This window comes from Geotrypetes seraphini, chromosome 4, assembly GCF_902459505.1.
Source record: "Geotrypetes seraphini chromosome 4, aGeoSer1.1, whole genome shotgun sequence".
Lineage (NCBI taxonomy): Eukaryota > Metazoa > Chordata > Amphibia > Gymnophiona > Dermophiidae > Geotrypetes > Geotrypetes seraphini.
The window spans coordinates 40,643,592-40,659,767 of NC_047087.1; the positions used below are offsets into that span (position 1 = coordinate 40,643,592).

The following is a 16,176-nucleotide window of genomic DNA, read 5'->3' on the forward strand; positions in this document are numbered from 1 at the left end:
ATTAATCGATGAAAAACTTACCTACCATGATCATATTTCTCTTACTGTTAAAAACTGCTTTTTCAAACTATGTCTTATTAGATCGATATCCAAATTTTTGAGCCCTAACTCTATTAAAATATTAATCCATTCTTTAGTAATATCAAAACTCGACTATTGCAATGCTCTCTTTCTTAATATTTCACAGAAAGAAATAAGGAGACTACAACTGATTCAAAATACTGCAATTAAATTAATATATAATGCCAGGAAATTTGACCATGTCTCACCATTATTGATAGATTCTCATTGGCTCCCCATTAGTCATAAAATCACCTTTAAAATAACGCTGCTCATCTTTAAAACTTTAGCTTCAGAGAACCCCCAATTCATATCTAGACTCTTAATACCTCACACCACACAACGCTCACTTCGTTCTACTGGTCAGAACCTTCTTTCAGTCCCTTCCCTAAAAATCATTGGTACGAGAAGAGCTGACATATTCTCTGTGACGGGTCCCCTATGGTGGAACGCCCTTCCACAATATATTCGTAATGAAAAAGATGTTTTAACATTCAAAAAACTTTAAAAATCTTATTTATTTAGAGATGCTTTCGATATTTAAAAGCAGAGTATGTTTTGCTAAAAATGCTGTGGTTTACCACCCTTTTCCTTTTGTTCTTTCCCTTTTTCTACCCTAATTGAAAATTGTAACTTTCATCCATTCCTTCCCAATTTCTTGTATGTTTATGTCATAAGATTGTTAAATGTGAACCTCTTTTATTTTTGATTTGTACATCGCTTAGTGATTCTAATAGGCGATTTATCAAATTTTGCTAATAAACTTGATAAACTTGATATATATATATGGCATACCGAATTCCACCAAAAGTTATAACTTAATCTGTCATAATTTTTCCAGTTACATGTTATTTGTTGAATTGCTACTCCAGTTAATATGAATAAAAGTTTATTATTATTTTACGAAATTTGACTTTTTGCTCTCATTGTTGTACCAATTAAAATAGTATCATAAGTCAAGGCTACTGGATTATCCATCATCCTGTTGATTTGAGGCCAAATTGATTTCCAAAATAATAATATATATGGACAATAGAATAAAAGATGGTCTAATGTCCCAGCCTCAAGATGTCTTTAAACACTGTAACTTTTTATAAAAGGACCCCTTAAAAAAAAGTGGTAACATTCCCATCTGATAGCATACCACAGGCAATATCATCATTTTAATAGTTTGAACTCTCCCCAACCAGTGTTCCCTCTAAGGATTGATGAGGTGTGTGCAAAAAAAAATATGCATGAGCGACAAATTACATACTTCACAAATTTATGAGCAGGCGCAGAGGACGCATTTTTAAACAAATGTAGTTTATCCTTGTACTCCTTATGTAATTTTAATCATCTATGGATATGTTTGTATGTTTATTGTTCAAATGGTTTTATTTATTTCCCAAAATTTATTTTTGTTATACACATTGAAAATATTTGATATTGCGTTTAAATCAAAATCTCAATAAACTTGAAACTTGAAACGAGTGCCCATGAGATTGTGGGAGGGTTAAATACTCAAAACTTAGAAGAATAACAATTTACTTAAAGTTTTTGCTTCGCCAGCTTTCTGGTATCTTTACATAATGCAGTGGTGTACCTAGCATATGTAACACCCGGGGCCCATCATTTTTTGGCACCCCCCCCCCCCCATCTGTACGAAAAACGTGATTTTTAGTAACAAGCCACACGTCACACATGAGTACCTAGGAAAAGGCAGCATCTTACATATTGCAGTGAACAGTACATCAATACACCCATTGTAAAACTAAACAAGCCAGACCAGCACAGATCAATCCTACACCGTCAATCCTAACAGAAAACCATGTCTTTCGAACACACAGAACACAGAAAACACCTTCGCCTAGTAAGGAATATGTAATCACAAACTAACCCCTCCCTCTTTTACAAAACTGTAGTGTGGATTTTAGCTACGGAGGTAACAGCTCTGATGCTCATAAAATTCTGAGCATCAGAGCTGCTACCACCAAGGCTGGTGCTAAAAACGCTTCACAGTTTTGTAAAAGGGGGGATAAAATAAAAATACATAGACAAAGGTTAAATTGAACCAGCAAGAAGCTGGACTCTGCATACAATGCTTCACAGAAACAGTGACACATGTCTCCTAAAGCAATAAATAAATAGAAATTTTTTTCTACCTTTGTCTTCTGTGGTTTCTCCTTTCCTCATCTTCTTGTAACTCTCTTCCTTCCATCCACTGTCTGCCGTCTCTCTTCCCCTATATGGCATCTTCTCTCCTTCTATGCCCCTTCCAGAAACTGTATGCCTCCCCCTTCCATCTCTCCTTTCACCCCATTGGTCTGGCATCTCTCTCCTCGCCTTCCCTCTCCCACACCTCTCCTCATAGTCTGGTATCTCCCCTTCCCTGATTCTCTGGCATCTCTCTCCTTTCCTTTTCTTCCATCTTTCGCTCCCCCTCCATGCTCTCACATCTCCCCCTTCCTTTTCCCTTAGACTGGCATACCTTCCTCCTACGCTCCAAGCCCTGGCATCTCCTTTAATTCCCTCCCTCATCTTCCTTCTCCCTCCAGCTGGGTACCGCAACACTCTTCCCTGCAGCTCTGCACTTCCCCACAATTGCCATGCTTCGGTTCCTCTTCTTCCTTCCTTCCTCCCCCCCCCCCCCGCGGGACCCTGCGGCACCATCAACTCTTACTCCCTCTAATGTCGGCCCTGCAGCTCCAGACTTCCTCGCACCTTCTCCCCTCCCCCTTTGGATCGCTATTATTTTAAATGTTATAGCCGCGGAGCTGTATCCATCAGTGGAGATGTCTAACCTCGGCCTGCCCCGGAACTCTTACTGCAACAGTGACTTCCTGTTCCTGCCTAGACGGGCGGCTGCTGCAGTAAGAGTTCCGGGGCAGGCCGAGGTTAGACATCTCCACTGATGGATACAGCTCCGCGGCTATAACATTTAAAATAATAGCGATCCAAAGGGGGAGGGGAGAAGGTGCGAGGAAGTCTGGAGCTGCAGGGCCGACATTAGAGGGAGTAAGAGTTGATGGTGCCGCAGGGTCCCGCGGGGGGGGGGGGAGGAAGGAAGGAAGAAGAGGAACCGAAGCATGGCAATTGTGGGGAAGTGCAATCCCCCCAATGCGTCCCCTTACCTTACCTCCCCTTACCTTTGCGACACGTGTGTGCGCTGTGAAGAGAAACTTGTGCGCTGCGATGTAATATTTTGTGCGCGAACGCAGGCCAGCGCAGCTTAGCGGGAACACTGTCCCCAACCAAGACAAATGTAATGGATTTCATTGTTCACACATTTCTGTTACCTTCTGCAATAAAAAATTTTCATTCTCTTTCATTGTGTCTTCCAGTGCGCTTTTTATCCAAATACCCAAATATTTTAATCCACCTTCCTTCCATACAAAAGAAAATGAATCAGATAACCCTTTTGTGCAATACACATTTAGTGGAAGAACTTCAGATTTACTCCAATTTATCTTATACCCTGAAAATTTTCCAAATTTTTCTATCAATTCTAATAAGCATGGAATGGTTGTTTCAAGATTTATCAAATGAAGCAAAATATCATTTGCATATGCAGAGACTTTGTATTCCCAGTCTGAATAAGGAATACCCTGTATCTCCTTTGCTTGTTGAATAGCTAATAACAAGGCCAAAACAATATCAAAAGCAAAGGAGAAAGGGGACAGCCTTGTCTAACTCCCCTCCGCAAATTAAATCGTTCAGAAAAATTATTATTAATATATAATTTTGCAACAGGGGAGCTATACAATGTTTGAATCATTTGTATAAATCTTTAACCTATTCCAAACCATTCCATAGCTTGATACATGAAGGCCCATTCCACACGATCAAAGGCTTTCTCTGCATCCAAGGATACAGAAAAAACCGGATCTTTTATGGCCAATCTTGTGTTATTAGATGAATGTCTTCCAGCAACAAATCCAGTTTGGTGCATATCAATAATAAAAAGGGAGAGCCTTGACTCAACGTAAAGCCAAAGTCTTAGCCAAAAGTTTTCCATCTACATTAATTAATAATATAGGCCTGTAATTTGAAACCAATGTGGGATCTTTGTTTGGCATTGGCAAAATTATAGTCAATGATTCCACCATAGTACCTGTAATGCAGCCCTTATTAAGTTGAGCCTGATATAATTTCAATAAATGAGGTAATAGGGTAATTTGAAATGATTTATACGCAGAGACCTTGTATTCCCAATCTGAATAAGGAATACCTTTACTTGTTGAATAGCTAATAACAAGGGTTCCAAAAGAATATCAAAAAGCAAAGGAGACAGGGGGCAGCCTTATCTACCCCCCTCAGCAAACTAAAACGTTCTGAAAAATTATTATTAATATACAATCTAGCAGCAGGGGAGCTATACAATGTTTGAATCATTCGTATAAATCCTGAACCTATTCCAAACCATTCCATAGATTGATACATGAAGGTCCATTCCACCCGATCAAAGGCCTTCTCTGCGTCCAAGGACAAATAAAAAACTGGATCTTTCATGGCTTTTGTTAAATTCAACATATGAAAAGCCAATCTGCTGTTATTAGATGAATGTCTCTTAGCAACAAACCCAGTTTGGTGCATATCAATAATAAAAGGGAGAGCCTTGGCTAAGCGTAAAGCCAATATCTTAGCCAAAAGTTTTCCATCTACGTTGATTAATGAAATAGGCCTGTAGTTTGAATCCAAAGTGGGATCTTTATTTGGCTTTGGCAAAACTATAGTTAATGACTCTGCCATAGTACCTATAATGCAACCTTTAGTTAGTTGAGATTGATATAAATTTAATAAATGAGGTAAAGTAATTTGAAATGATTTATAAAATTCTACCGTGAAACCATCCCCACCTGGAGCGGATCCAACTCTAATGTAATGTAATGTAATGTAATTTATTTCTTATATACCGCTACATCCGTTAGAGATTTCAACGCTGTTTCTAATTCTTTTAATGATATAGGCTCTTCTAAACTTCTTTTAATATGTTTAGGAACTTTCGGACCTTCAATCAGATTCAAAAATTCTATACCATCTTTTTCTCTATTTACATAAGGCTCAGAAGAATATAGGCCTTTATAAAAATTGACTTAAAATGCTTTCAATTTGAGTATGTGTCATTCCTTTCTCGTCTTTATAGCAATAATTTTTGTTTTTCTTTTCTTCGCTTTAAGATAATTTGCCAATAATCTTCCCGCCTTATTTGAATTTCCATAATACAAAATTTGTTGGGATAATACATTGATTGTGGATTCAAAATTCCTTGAAGAATTTAATTTAAAAATGATTGAATTTTTCCAATGAAATCTTTAGAGTTAGATAATTTGATACAATCTTATGATTTGAAAGATATATGGCGGATACTTCATTTTGATGAGCGTGAATTTTCTTTTTTGTTCACAAGTGCATAAATCTTTTTCAAGAATAGATTATATTTTTGTTTCAAATCAATTAGTACAACAAGTGATAAAAGCTTCCATTGATCCTATTTTATTTTCTGATCATGGAGGAGTGTGGATTGAGTTTAAGTTTGTAGAACAGGAATATAGTAGGTCTGTTTGGAGATTTGATAATATATTGATTGCGGATTCAAAATTCCTTGAAGAATTTAATTTAAAATGATTGAATTTTTCCAATTTAATACCTTGGAAGAAATTAGCATAGAAACATTATGGGATGCTTTTAAGGCTGCCATGAGAGGTAATATTATCTCAATGCTCCAAATGTCTCTTAAGACCAGTCTTTGGTTTTTTATTCATATATTCAGATATCAATTTATACCATTGTGCGACTTGGTGTCCCAAGAAATCCGCCTGAAAGCATAAAAATTCCAGACTATACTGATTATTAAGAATTTTCCATTCAGGGAACCCCTCCTGAATAGCCTGCTTCAGTTGCAACCATTTAAAGCCTTGTGAATTATTAAGACCAACTTTATGTTGTAACTGTGAAAAATCAAGCAGTTTACCATTTGAAATAACATCATCTAAAGTCCGTATACCTGCAATAATCCAATGCTTCCAAACGATTTTAAATCCGCCAATTTGAATCTTGGAGTTTACCCATAAAGATTGAATTGTTGATTTATGTATTGGATTAGGTATTAAATTACTGACATAACGCAATGTTTTCCATGTGTCCATTAATATTCTGTTCTCTTTATATTATCTAGGCATCTTAATACTGAAAACATGAGACAAATTTAAAGGAAACATGAGCCGCCATTTCAAATACAACCAATCTGGGACATTTTCCATGAGCTCTGGGAGGACCCAATACATACCCTGGCAGTAAAATATAGGCTTGACGATACCTAAAGAAGTTAGGAAAATATATCCTATCCTCCGCAATTGGCTTTTGTAAAGATACTAAAGCAAATCTAGGCATTTTACCTAGCCAAACAGATTTTGTAAGAATACCATTTAGTTTTTTTAAATAAAAGGACAACTGAATTCATAGAATATGAAGGATGATTCTGAATATGAGTACGAGACTGTGAATAATTCTACATGAGGATATAACATGACTGTGGTGGAACATTATGCACACTACACTGACAAGTTGTGTGATCGCTTGCATATCAAAATGCATAGGGGATATGCCATCCATACTAAAACTCTTGAACGGAGGAGTTCACCTTTCTGTTCAAGAAAGAAGGAGACTGATTTCCAGATGCGGTTGATGGCAGGATGAGCTGAGAACGTTTGCTAAGTAAAGGCAGCAACATCAAAATTGGATTTCTTGGAAATATTTGTTCATTGATTTAACTCTTCAGCGCAGACATTATCTTTAGACTGAACATTGGTTCTTGTGCACAGGAAGGCCATATATAATTGATTGGCATATGACAGGCTTATTGCATATTAGGAGATGATATGCTTTCCTTATGTTTTGTTGCTCATCCCTTATGGCTCCTGAAATTATAATTTAAATATATTATGTTATTTCAAATGGTAAACTGCTTGATTTTTCACAGTTACAATATAAAGTTGTTCTTAATAATTCACAAGGCTTTAAATGGTTGCAACTGAAGCAGGCTATTCAGGAGGGGTTCCCTGAATGAAAAATTCTTAATAATCAGTATAGTCTGGAATTTTTATGCTTTCAGGTGGATTTCTTGGGACACCAAGTCGCACAGTGGTATAAATTGATATATGAATATATGAATAAAAAACCAAAGACTGGTCTTAGAGACATTTGGAGCATTGAGATTAAGCATCAAATTTCTGCGTTTCAATGGCCATGAATTTGGTCTTGGAGAATGAGATGTACAGTGTCAGTATCTATGAGACAAACTTGGTTCTTTTTGTTACATAGAGCTTTTTGAACCCCTGTTAGATTACAAAAGTTAGATAGCTCTAAGTCTAATAGATGCTGGCATTGTAATCTGGACGCAGGGACTTTGGATCATTTAATATTTTATTGTCCCTGTATCATGGCCTTTTGGAAATCAATTTGGTCTCAAATTAATTGTTTGCTAGAAAACCATGTAGCTTTATCATATGATACAATTCTGTTCGGGGTGTCAATGAGAGCAAAAAGTCAAATTTCATCAAGTAATAACAAGCTTTTATTAATTATGACAGGGGTCGCCATACAACATATTACCAATAATTGGAAAAATTACAATAGGCTTAACTACACAATTTGGTGGAATTCGCTATGTCATATTTATAAAATGGAGAGATCAATCGCCATACAAAAAGGGAATTATAATAATTTTAAAAAGATTTTGGGGCCATTAACAAATTATTGTAATGAATAGACATCATTTTCCAATGAAAGTACATTTATACGTAGGGGGAGGGGGGTGGGTAGAAAGTTCTTTTAAAGGTCTTATTTATACACTAGTCTTTAAGCCCGTTACATTAACGGGTGCTAGAATAGATTTGTGTGTCTTTATTTCTTTCTTTCTTTTTCTCTCTCTCCTCTTGACCGCTTTCTGTCTCTCTCTTTCCTCGGCTGTCAACCATCACCCCTTGCCTGTTCCACCTGTCCAGCAGTAGGCCTTCTCCCTTCCTTTTACCTCCCCCTGTCCAGCAGCACTCCTTACCTGCTCCCCCTGTCCCTCTTCCCTGCTCCCCCTATCCAGCTTCTTCCCTGCTCCGCAGTCATTATTCCCTGCTCCCCCTGTCCAGCAGCACTTCTTCCCTGCTCCCCTGTTCCTCTTCCCTGCTCCCCTGTTCCTCTTCCCTGCTCTGTCTGTCCAGCAGCACTCCTTCTTTTCTCCCCCTGACCCTCTTCCCTGCTCCCCCTGCCCAGCAGCACTCCTTACCTGTGTCTCTCTTTCTCCTTAGTGTTTTGTTATTTTTTTAAATCTGTCTCTTTAGCCCCCTGTCCTTCTGTGAGTGTCTGTGTGTCTCTGTCGTTGTGCACTGTTGTTTGTTTGTTTTTTTAAATCGATGTTTAGCTCCTGATCCCCTCTGTTTCCATGGCAAGCATGTTGGCGGATGTGAGAGCCGTTTTGTGGTGCCGGATCTGGCGGCGCCGTGTAGGTCGGAAGACGGGCCTCAGCGTTTTGTAGGTCCGGGTCTTGCGTTGCCGTGTAGGGCGGAAGCGGGAGGCGGAGCCTCAGCACCGTCCGGGCGGCTCGCACCGCCGGCCCCGGCTTGCGTTGCATGGTGGAGGAGGAACATCGGTGACATAAAACCCGCGCATGCGCACTAAAAAAAACACGACAGCTCAGGGAACACGATTTTTTTAGTGCGCATGCGCGTCCTACCATTTTATTATATTAGATAGGAATATAATATGTATATGATATTTTGAATTAAATTATATGTGGGAAGTGTGGGTGGGGAAGGAATAAATTTATGTATGTAAAATCATAATTGAATTAATTTCAAGTGATATGTAAAAATTTAATATGATGTTATATTGTACACTTGTTGTAAGATGGAAAAATGAATAAAGAATTTTGAAAAAAAAAAAGATTTTTCCTTCCTTATAAAAGTGACTTCTTAATGTATATTAGTCAATAAAATGGCCTAAAGTAATGGTGTAGATAATCACAATGCTCTAAATATAAACACCAATACCTTAAACTTCTCTTGTGCTCCCAGTATAAATTAATCAATGGGAGGTATTATGTTCCTTAAACTTTACACTAGTCAGTAATCTAGCCTTCAAATTTGTACCTGTAACAGGGCATTTCATTAACCAAGTAGTGACAAAATTAATGCTAATAAAATTATATTTACAGTAGCAAATGAAAATTTTTAAATAAGTGTTATAGTTTGAAAAAAATATTTCTTTTTTAATTATCTAAGATGAGGCTTCAATTTAGGTTCACAGTTAACAGTATTTCTAAATAGGAACAATGTTTGACAAATAGGAATTACATTGTCATGCACTAAATAGATTGCGAAAATGCTGCAATTAGGACTTAAAAGCTCAAAATTGTGTAACATTTGCTAAGCTTTCTACCATTCATACAATGCGAGGGCAGCTTTTTGTAAAGCCATTTTTGTGTATACACTTCTCCCTCCGTATTTGCGATTTCAGCAATCGCGGTTTCGATTATTCACGATTTGTAGCTTGCTGGTTCCTCTCCCAAATTATATCAACTTGCATAGAGAAATCGCTAATTCCAAGTGTTTACAGAGAAAATCAGTGATTCCCAGCACTTTCTTCACTGTGTTTTGTCTCTCCTTCAGGAACAGGCCCGGTCTTCCACCATGTTATTCACAGTTTCACCATATTCACGATGTTTTTTAATAGAAAACAACGAATAACATGTGAAAAAGTTATTCACGTTTTTTTCTGTATTCGCGGGTCTATTAATCCCCTATCACAGCAAATATGGAGGGAGAAGTATATGCCAAGGGTTCTTAACCAATGAGATACAGGAGGATGTCAAACAGGGTGCAGAGAAGAGATTTGAAATCTGAGACAATTTACTGAAACTTACTCAATAAAGTTATTAGGACAGTTATTGCTAGTATAACTGTATACTACTGCAAATTTAGTGGCTAGCAGTTAATTATGTAGCTGTTAGGAGTCAGTAGTGAACTCATAATTTAGAAAGAAAGTGCAATGGTTTCAAGGATAAATTCAAAGGGTAGAATCCCAAAATGGTTTAAGAACACATGATATATGCCAAAATACAAACCTATAATACCTCTTATATAATTACCCCATGCATATTAGAGGGTGGATTTGTGATCTACTCACATACATTATAAAAACACTTGATCACAAATGTAAATGCACACAAGTTTTTTACTTTCAGCTTCTGCAGGATTGTGCTAATATTTATGCATCTTTATAAAACTGGGTTCAAATAGGCACCTTTTTGTCCTTTTTAATGTAGGCAACTAGCTACAAAATTTACCCTCTGTGCATTATTTTAACGTTATTTCTTTTTATTTCAATATTGTGTAGGTCTGCACTAGCAGCAGCCATACTGATGACTTCGTTAACTGGCCGTACTGTTGCCATCCCACAGCCTCGTCAAAGATCATATTCAGAAAGTGACAGCACCTACAGAGAACAGAAAAGCTATATTGAGCCTTATGCAACTGCATCCGAGCTTGGAATTGGGTAGCGTGTGCACTTTGTTTATATATTCTAACCTATAACATGTGATATTGTATTACTGTCTGAACACAGTAAGTCATTAAATTTCATTTTAAATGTAGAAGATACATGTGGGAGAGATTCAGGTTTTGGAGGTATTTTGTCTGGAGAAAGCAATATGTAGACTTCCTGTATTTTGCTTTTTTGTCAAATATTTTGTAGCAAAAATGACCTTTGTAGATATTTTCTCTGTGCTGCCGAGTCTTTCTGACTAATAACTTTTTCTGCAGACCATATTTTAACCATATGGCTCCATTCAACTCTTTAGGAGTCCTTTTGCAGTTCCCATGCCCCCTCTCTTTCCTTTTAGTTACTATTTCTTTCTCCTTTTTTTCCAAAACATTTCACTATAGCACTTCTATTTTTTCTCACCTCACTTTTTCCAGGGCTAACATTCATATAAATATATTTTCCATACCAAAGTTCCTATAATAGAATCCACTTACTTTTCCAGATCCACAGCCAACTACCATATATACTATCAGAGTGTAAACCGAGATAACATTTTCCCCCCTTTTTTAGAAGAAAATAGTAATTCGAATATAAACTGGAGAATTTATATTCTACCATTCCTCCCCTTGCCTTATCTGTGGTACCCTACTGCCCTTCCTCCCACCTCTCAGTAATCTTCCCTCTCCACCACCGTCCTCCCCCCAAAATCAGCAGACATCACCATGTACCCGCATCACTACCCTCATCTCCACCGGCCAGCAGCTAATGCTCATTCACTCCCAAGCACGAATAAACTCCCTACCCTGACTTCCTGGTGGTCTAACAGCATGTTGGGGCAGGAGTTGTTCCCACTCACTCTTGCCCCTTGTCTTCTCTGTGGTGCCCTACCATCTTCTCTCCTGCCCTCCCAGTAATCTTGCCTTTCTGCCACCGCCACAACCCCCCCCCCCCAACACACCGAACCAAGACTTTCAGTCCATACCCGTGTCTGCACACCCCCCCCCCACCTCCATTGGCCAGCAGCTAGCATTCCCTCCCTCCCTCCCTCCCTCCCTCCTAAGCAAGAATAAAAGTGCCTGTGACTTCCTGGTGGTCTGGTGGCGTGTTGGGTCAGGAGCAATTTCCACTCGCTCCTGCCTATTCTTTCTCTGCAGCAAAAATGGCCATCGTGGGTTCTCTTGTTACCAGATCCTAGCCCTGATCCTAACTCAACTGGACTCCTATAGAAAGTAGGGGGAAGCTGCTGGGTCAAAAGGAGAGAACCAAATTGCTGTGCTTGGATTGTTCTTAGTTTACAATTATAAGTATACTGTATAATGCAAAGCATTTAACTTCAAATTCTAAGGCTGTGATTTTGTGACCTTTGATTGTTTTCATGCAGAGAGAAATGGAAATGTGCTAGAAGAGGTCATTTACCATTTCCAGAAATGTCAGATGATGACTATGAACCTGAAAATATGGTAACGAGCTTATCGGACGTAGAGAAAGAATCTGTCTATATGTCAGAAAAAGATGACAATATCGATGTTGCTGCTTTGTATGCTATTCCTTATAAAGTTAAAAAGGTAAGTTGTTAGGAATGTTCTTTTTTCATGGATTAAATACTTGGAAGTGAATGTAACAGTAGGCAGAACATTGCTTTTTCAAACATATAATCCCTTTCTATTAAATTCTGTTAGGGATCTATTTTTTTGTCAAAGTACAATTTCCTTTTCTCTCCAGGCCATTCCCTACAAGTGGAAATATGCCCTCCTACCAGCAGATGGGGAGACTGAGAAGTGATGCCACCTTTATAAGCTGCTGTGCAGCCCTGAGTTAACCAGTATTTCTTAGTCTCCTCCAGATGGTAGATGAGTACTATGCAGTCCTACTCTAGTTAGCCCTTGATTGGGTGCTCCATTTTTATTTTTGCTCGTGCCCCTCCCCAACCAACCCAAAAAAGGCAATAGTTGCTTTGTTTTTAACGGCAGTCAAAAAAACCCAACCAAAAATGGGAAATGATATTTGTTCTAAATTCCAGCCGTTGTGTTTTTACAGTCGATGTATATTTATTGCCGCTATGCTTCAGAAGTGACAGTAAGGAATATACATGGCGCTAGCAATACAGTTATGGTAGCTGTAATATTCAGCTGCTATACCGATTGCTATGCAGCTAAGGCAGCCTTTAGTACTATACCTCCACAGTCTCTGCTGTTAGTTAACTGCAAGAAAGCAGGTCAAGCTCACTTAGAATTTCATTTACAAGCTTCAAACTCTTGACCTATGTAAATTGTAAGAGGAGTCTGTTCCTGCATTTAAAACACAATCAGACTGTTAGCCTAGCAATTTTAATTTTTTTTTTTTTTTTTTTTTTTTTTTAATTTGAATGCTGCCTGGAACTTTATTAATTCCTTACCCAGTAGTGCTCTGAGTGCTAGATGCACTATTTTATTTTAATTAATTAATTAAAAGACTTGTATCCTGCATATACAACAATCTATGTGGGTTTCAATATATATACACATTCAATAATAGACAGCCAATCTAACAAAACATTATTGTATAAAATCTTTACAATAAATAACAATCTAACTGTGACAGTATAGAAGAATAAAGTTATTATTATTATTATTAAAAGCTTAAAGTAAAACAGAATTCAAATGGATCAACTACAATTTCCTCTCAATTATTATCTGGAAAAAGTAAGTTTTCAAAGACTTACAAAAAGTTAAATACACTGAAATCTTAGCATCAGGTAAAACACGGTCGCTTAGACCCTATGGATTGCTGTGGGCCTTTTTTTTTTTTTTTTTTTTTTTTTGGTCAAGTTTGAAATAGTGACTGAAGTTCCAACAAGTTTGCATGCAAATGATTTGCATGGAGGTTCGCCATAATCCCGTCCAATCAGTTGCTGTGAGAACGACTTTGACATATGCCTGAACAGCTGAGCAGCAGGGGAAGCTCCAAAGCAGCCTCCTGTAACTCAGCTGTTTGGGGATTTTTTAAATATTTTTTAAAATGACACTGATGTTGTGCATGTTTGATAAAAAATAAAAAGTGAGCCGGTCCCCCCCAACTCCCGATGATCCCTGATACCAAAATAGAGGCAGGAGGCATGCCCACTTCCTCCTGCCACTGCAAACCCTCCTCCCCCATGGCAGTGAAACCACCTCCGCACTTCAATAAAAATTGGTAGAAGAGATGCCTACTCTCTCTTGCCACTGCGGACCCCCTCATCTGAACTTACCCCTCCCCCCCACTTTAATAAAAATCGGCAGAAGGGATGCCTACTCCTTCCTGCCACTAGATGCCCCTCCCCGAACCACATCCCACACTTCTCCAAACCTCCCCATACTTCCTCAAAACTGGATGATAGCAGCAGGGATGCCCGGGGGGAGGGGTGATATGGCTTTTTTTTTTTTAATGGGCACAATATCATAGAAAAAGATGAAAAAAACCAGGCAGACCTGTCGGTTTTTCCAGGTCTGTAGTATTGATCCAATTTTGGCATGCGAGGTTAGGCCATCGATCGGATGACTGGTTTTAATATTATTGACCTCATTTGCATGCCAGAATCTGAGAATGTACAACCATAAGGAAAACCATGTGGTGAGCCATTTTGTGCACAGGGTTGGCAAATTCGATCGATTGCTAAACCAGTCAAACTTTAGTGCAGCTAGCCCTGAGTGCCTGTAGATTATTTTTAAACAGTGCTCCCTTTAAGGATTGGCTGGGAGCATGCAAGCGACAAAAGTTCTAAAAATGTTTCATGTGAGCAGCAAGTTCTAAAAACCAACAGTTTTCCAGATTTGCAAGTATTTTGATGAGTGACAAAATATGTGAGTGACATTCCTAGAATGTATTAACGATTTGCTTGTGTGCTCAGATTAGAGGGAATGTAGATCTTCAGTTCCTTTTGTGGCCCCTGATTACCCTGGCAGGGAATTAAAAGACCAAATTTGATAACTTCCCCCCACTCCCTTTTTTTTTACTAAAGCACAATAGTGGACGCTCATAGAAACTCCCTGTGCTAATAACCGCTATTGTGGTTTAGTAAAGGGGGGAGGGTTATAAATTAGAGAAAATTTTAGGTTTTTTTGTCCTTCTGAGGAAGTTTTCTAATGCAATAAGCTCGCGAGCCGTGCAGAAGGAATCTGTTCCGAGTTTTCAACTCCTCCTTCTCCAGAGTACTCTGCTGCCCCCTTCAGTTTTTCCTTTTGCACGCAAGCCGGAAGGTGTCTCTCTGATCTGCTCTGTATATTTCCTTATTATTTTTAGTATTTTCATGGTTTTTGCAGCTATTGGTACACCAAAGCTTCCCATTTTGTTTTTTCTTTTTTTTTGGGGGGGGGAGTCCTCCCTGCGTAGAGAAGATGTAGACTTGGGTCTGTAGCTGGCAGGTTAATCCCTTGGGGACCTGTTTGACCAGCCTGCAGAAAACTTTGTGGACTTTGGGGTCCATATCTCTAGTTGCGTAATTTACCTACTGAAATGCAGGAGCTTGAGCGCAGGCTCAGTGAGGCTGTTCAGGGTGCCAACTGTGATTTTTTTTTTTTCTCTTCCTCACTCCTTCGTGTGTGCAGTTCCACGGGAGGTGAGGATCGGCCTGACTTTGGTCCGTCTGGAAGACCGAAGATCTCAGCATTTGGAGGACTTGTTGACTGAGGAAGGGATTCTCTCCCAGATCCAGCTACTTCTTAGAGCTGAGGCAGGCTGCTGCACCTTCAGCGCACATGTCACAGTGAATAAGTCTATTATAGCATTTAGGCAAAATTGAGGGGGGAGGGTTTATGAAAAACCTATTTTTGAAGGTTTCTGCCACATTTTTAGGGTCCCCCCACCTCTAAAATTCTGTTTTCTGAGGTTTTTAAAACTTTTTAATTAAGTTGTTTTTGAGCTGTTTTTTTTGTCACCAAAATGTGGCCACTATCTTGGATTTCAGATTTTTTTCCCCCAAAGTTCTCCAGATCCTTCAAATCATCTTGTTTTGCCTCAGAACTGGCAGGGATGAAATCCTCATGCTTTTTCACCCTTATTTATGCTGGTTTTGCACTGGATGGACGCTGGAAGAGCACCCTTGCACCATGTGCCCCAAAGTATGTGAAAGGGGGCAGGAACATTGGCTTAGTATCCCCTTTGGTCTCTAGGGCTAAGGAACCTTTGGGGAGGCCTGTCTACTGAGAGAAAATTCCCCCCTGGAACCCCAGAACAGCGTCATACCTAAGCGTAAGAGCTTGGAAGCCGCAAAGTCCAAGAGACATAAGATTGAGATACCTAAAGGGGACTCAGTGATGCCTAGTAAAGCCTTTTCTCCTGAATTTGTGAATTTGATCTAGAGAGCTTATTTGAATAGCCAAGATCCTCGTATGAGGTCTGGCAGTGAGCAAGGAGTCGCTGGGTGGCTTGGACTCCCAGGGTGTATTGGGGTCATTGGCAGCACCTGACCAGGATCCTCTAGACAGGGACTCAGAAGGCGAGAGATCAGTCTGTTTGCTGTTGCTGTCACAAAGCAAGTCTTCCCTGCTGTGCAATATAGGGTTGCAAAGAGGATCAAGTACCAGGAAGCAGGGTGGCCCTTGACCAAGGGGAGGATCCCACAGAATGCCAGCTGTTTAAGCCTTC

General features: G+C 39.0%; 1 protein-coding gene across 3 annotated transcripts in view; it reads left to right on the plus strand.

Annotated features, from left to right (window-relative positions):
- The window catches only part of CEP89 (centrosomal protein 89), a 182,446-nt gene that overhangs the window by 12,357 nt on the left and 153,913 nt on the right, over nt 1-16,176 (plus strand). For all 3 annotated transcript variants that reach the window (XM_033942233.1, XM_033942232.1, XM_033942235.1), the window contains exons 3-4: nt 10,429-10,587; nt 11,957-12,140. In XM_033942233.1, coding sequence (XP_033798124.1) covers nt 10,454-10,587; nt 11,957-12,140 — 318 coding nt within the window. In that variant the 5' untranslated portion in view covers nt 10,429-10,453. The remainder of the gene's footprint in view (nt 1-10,428; nt 10,588-11,956; nt 12,141-16,176) is intronic.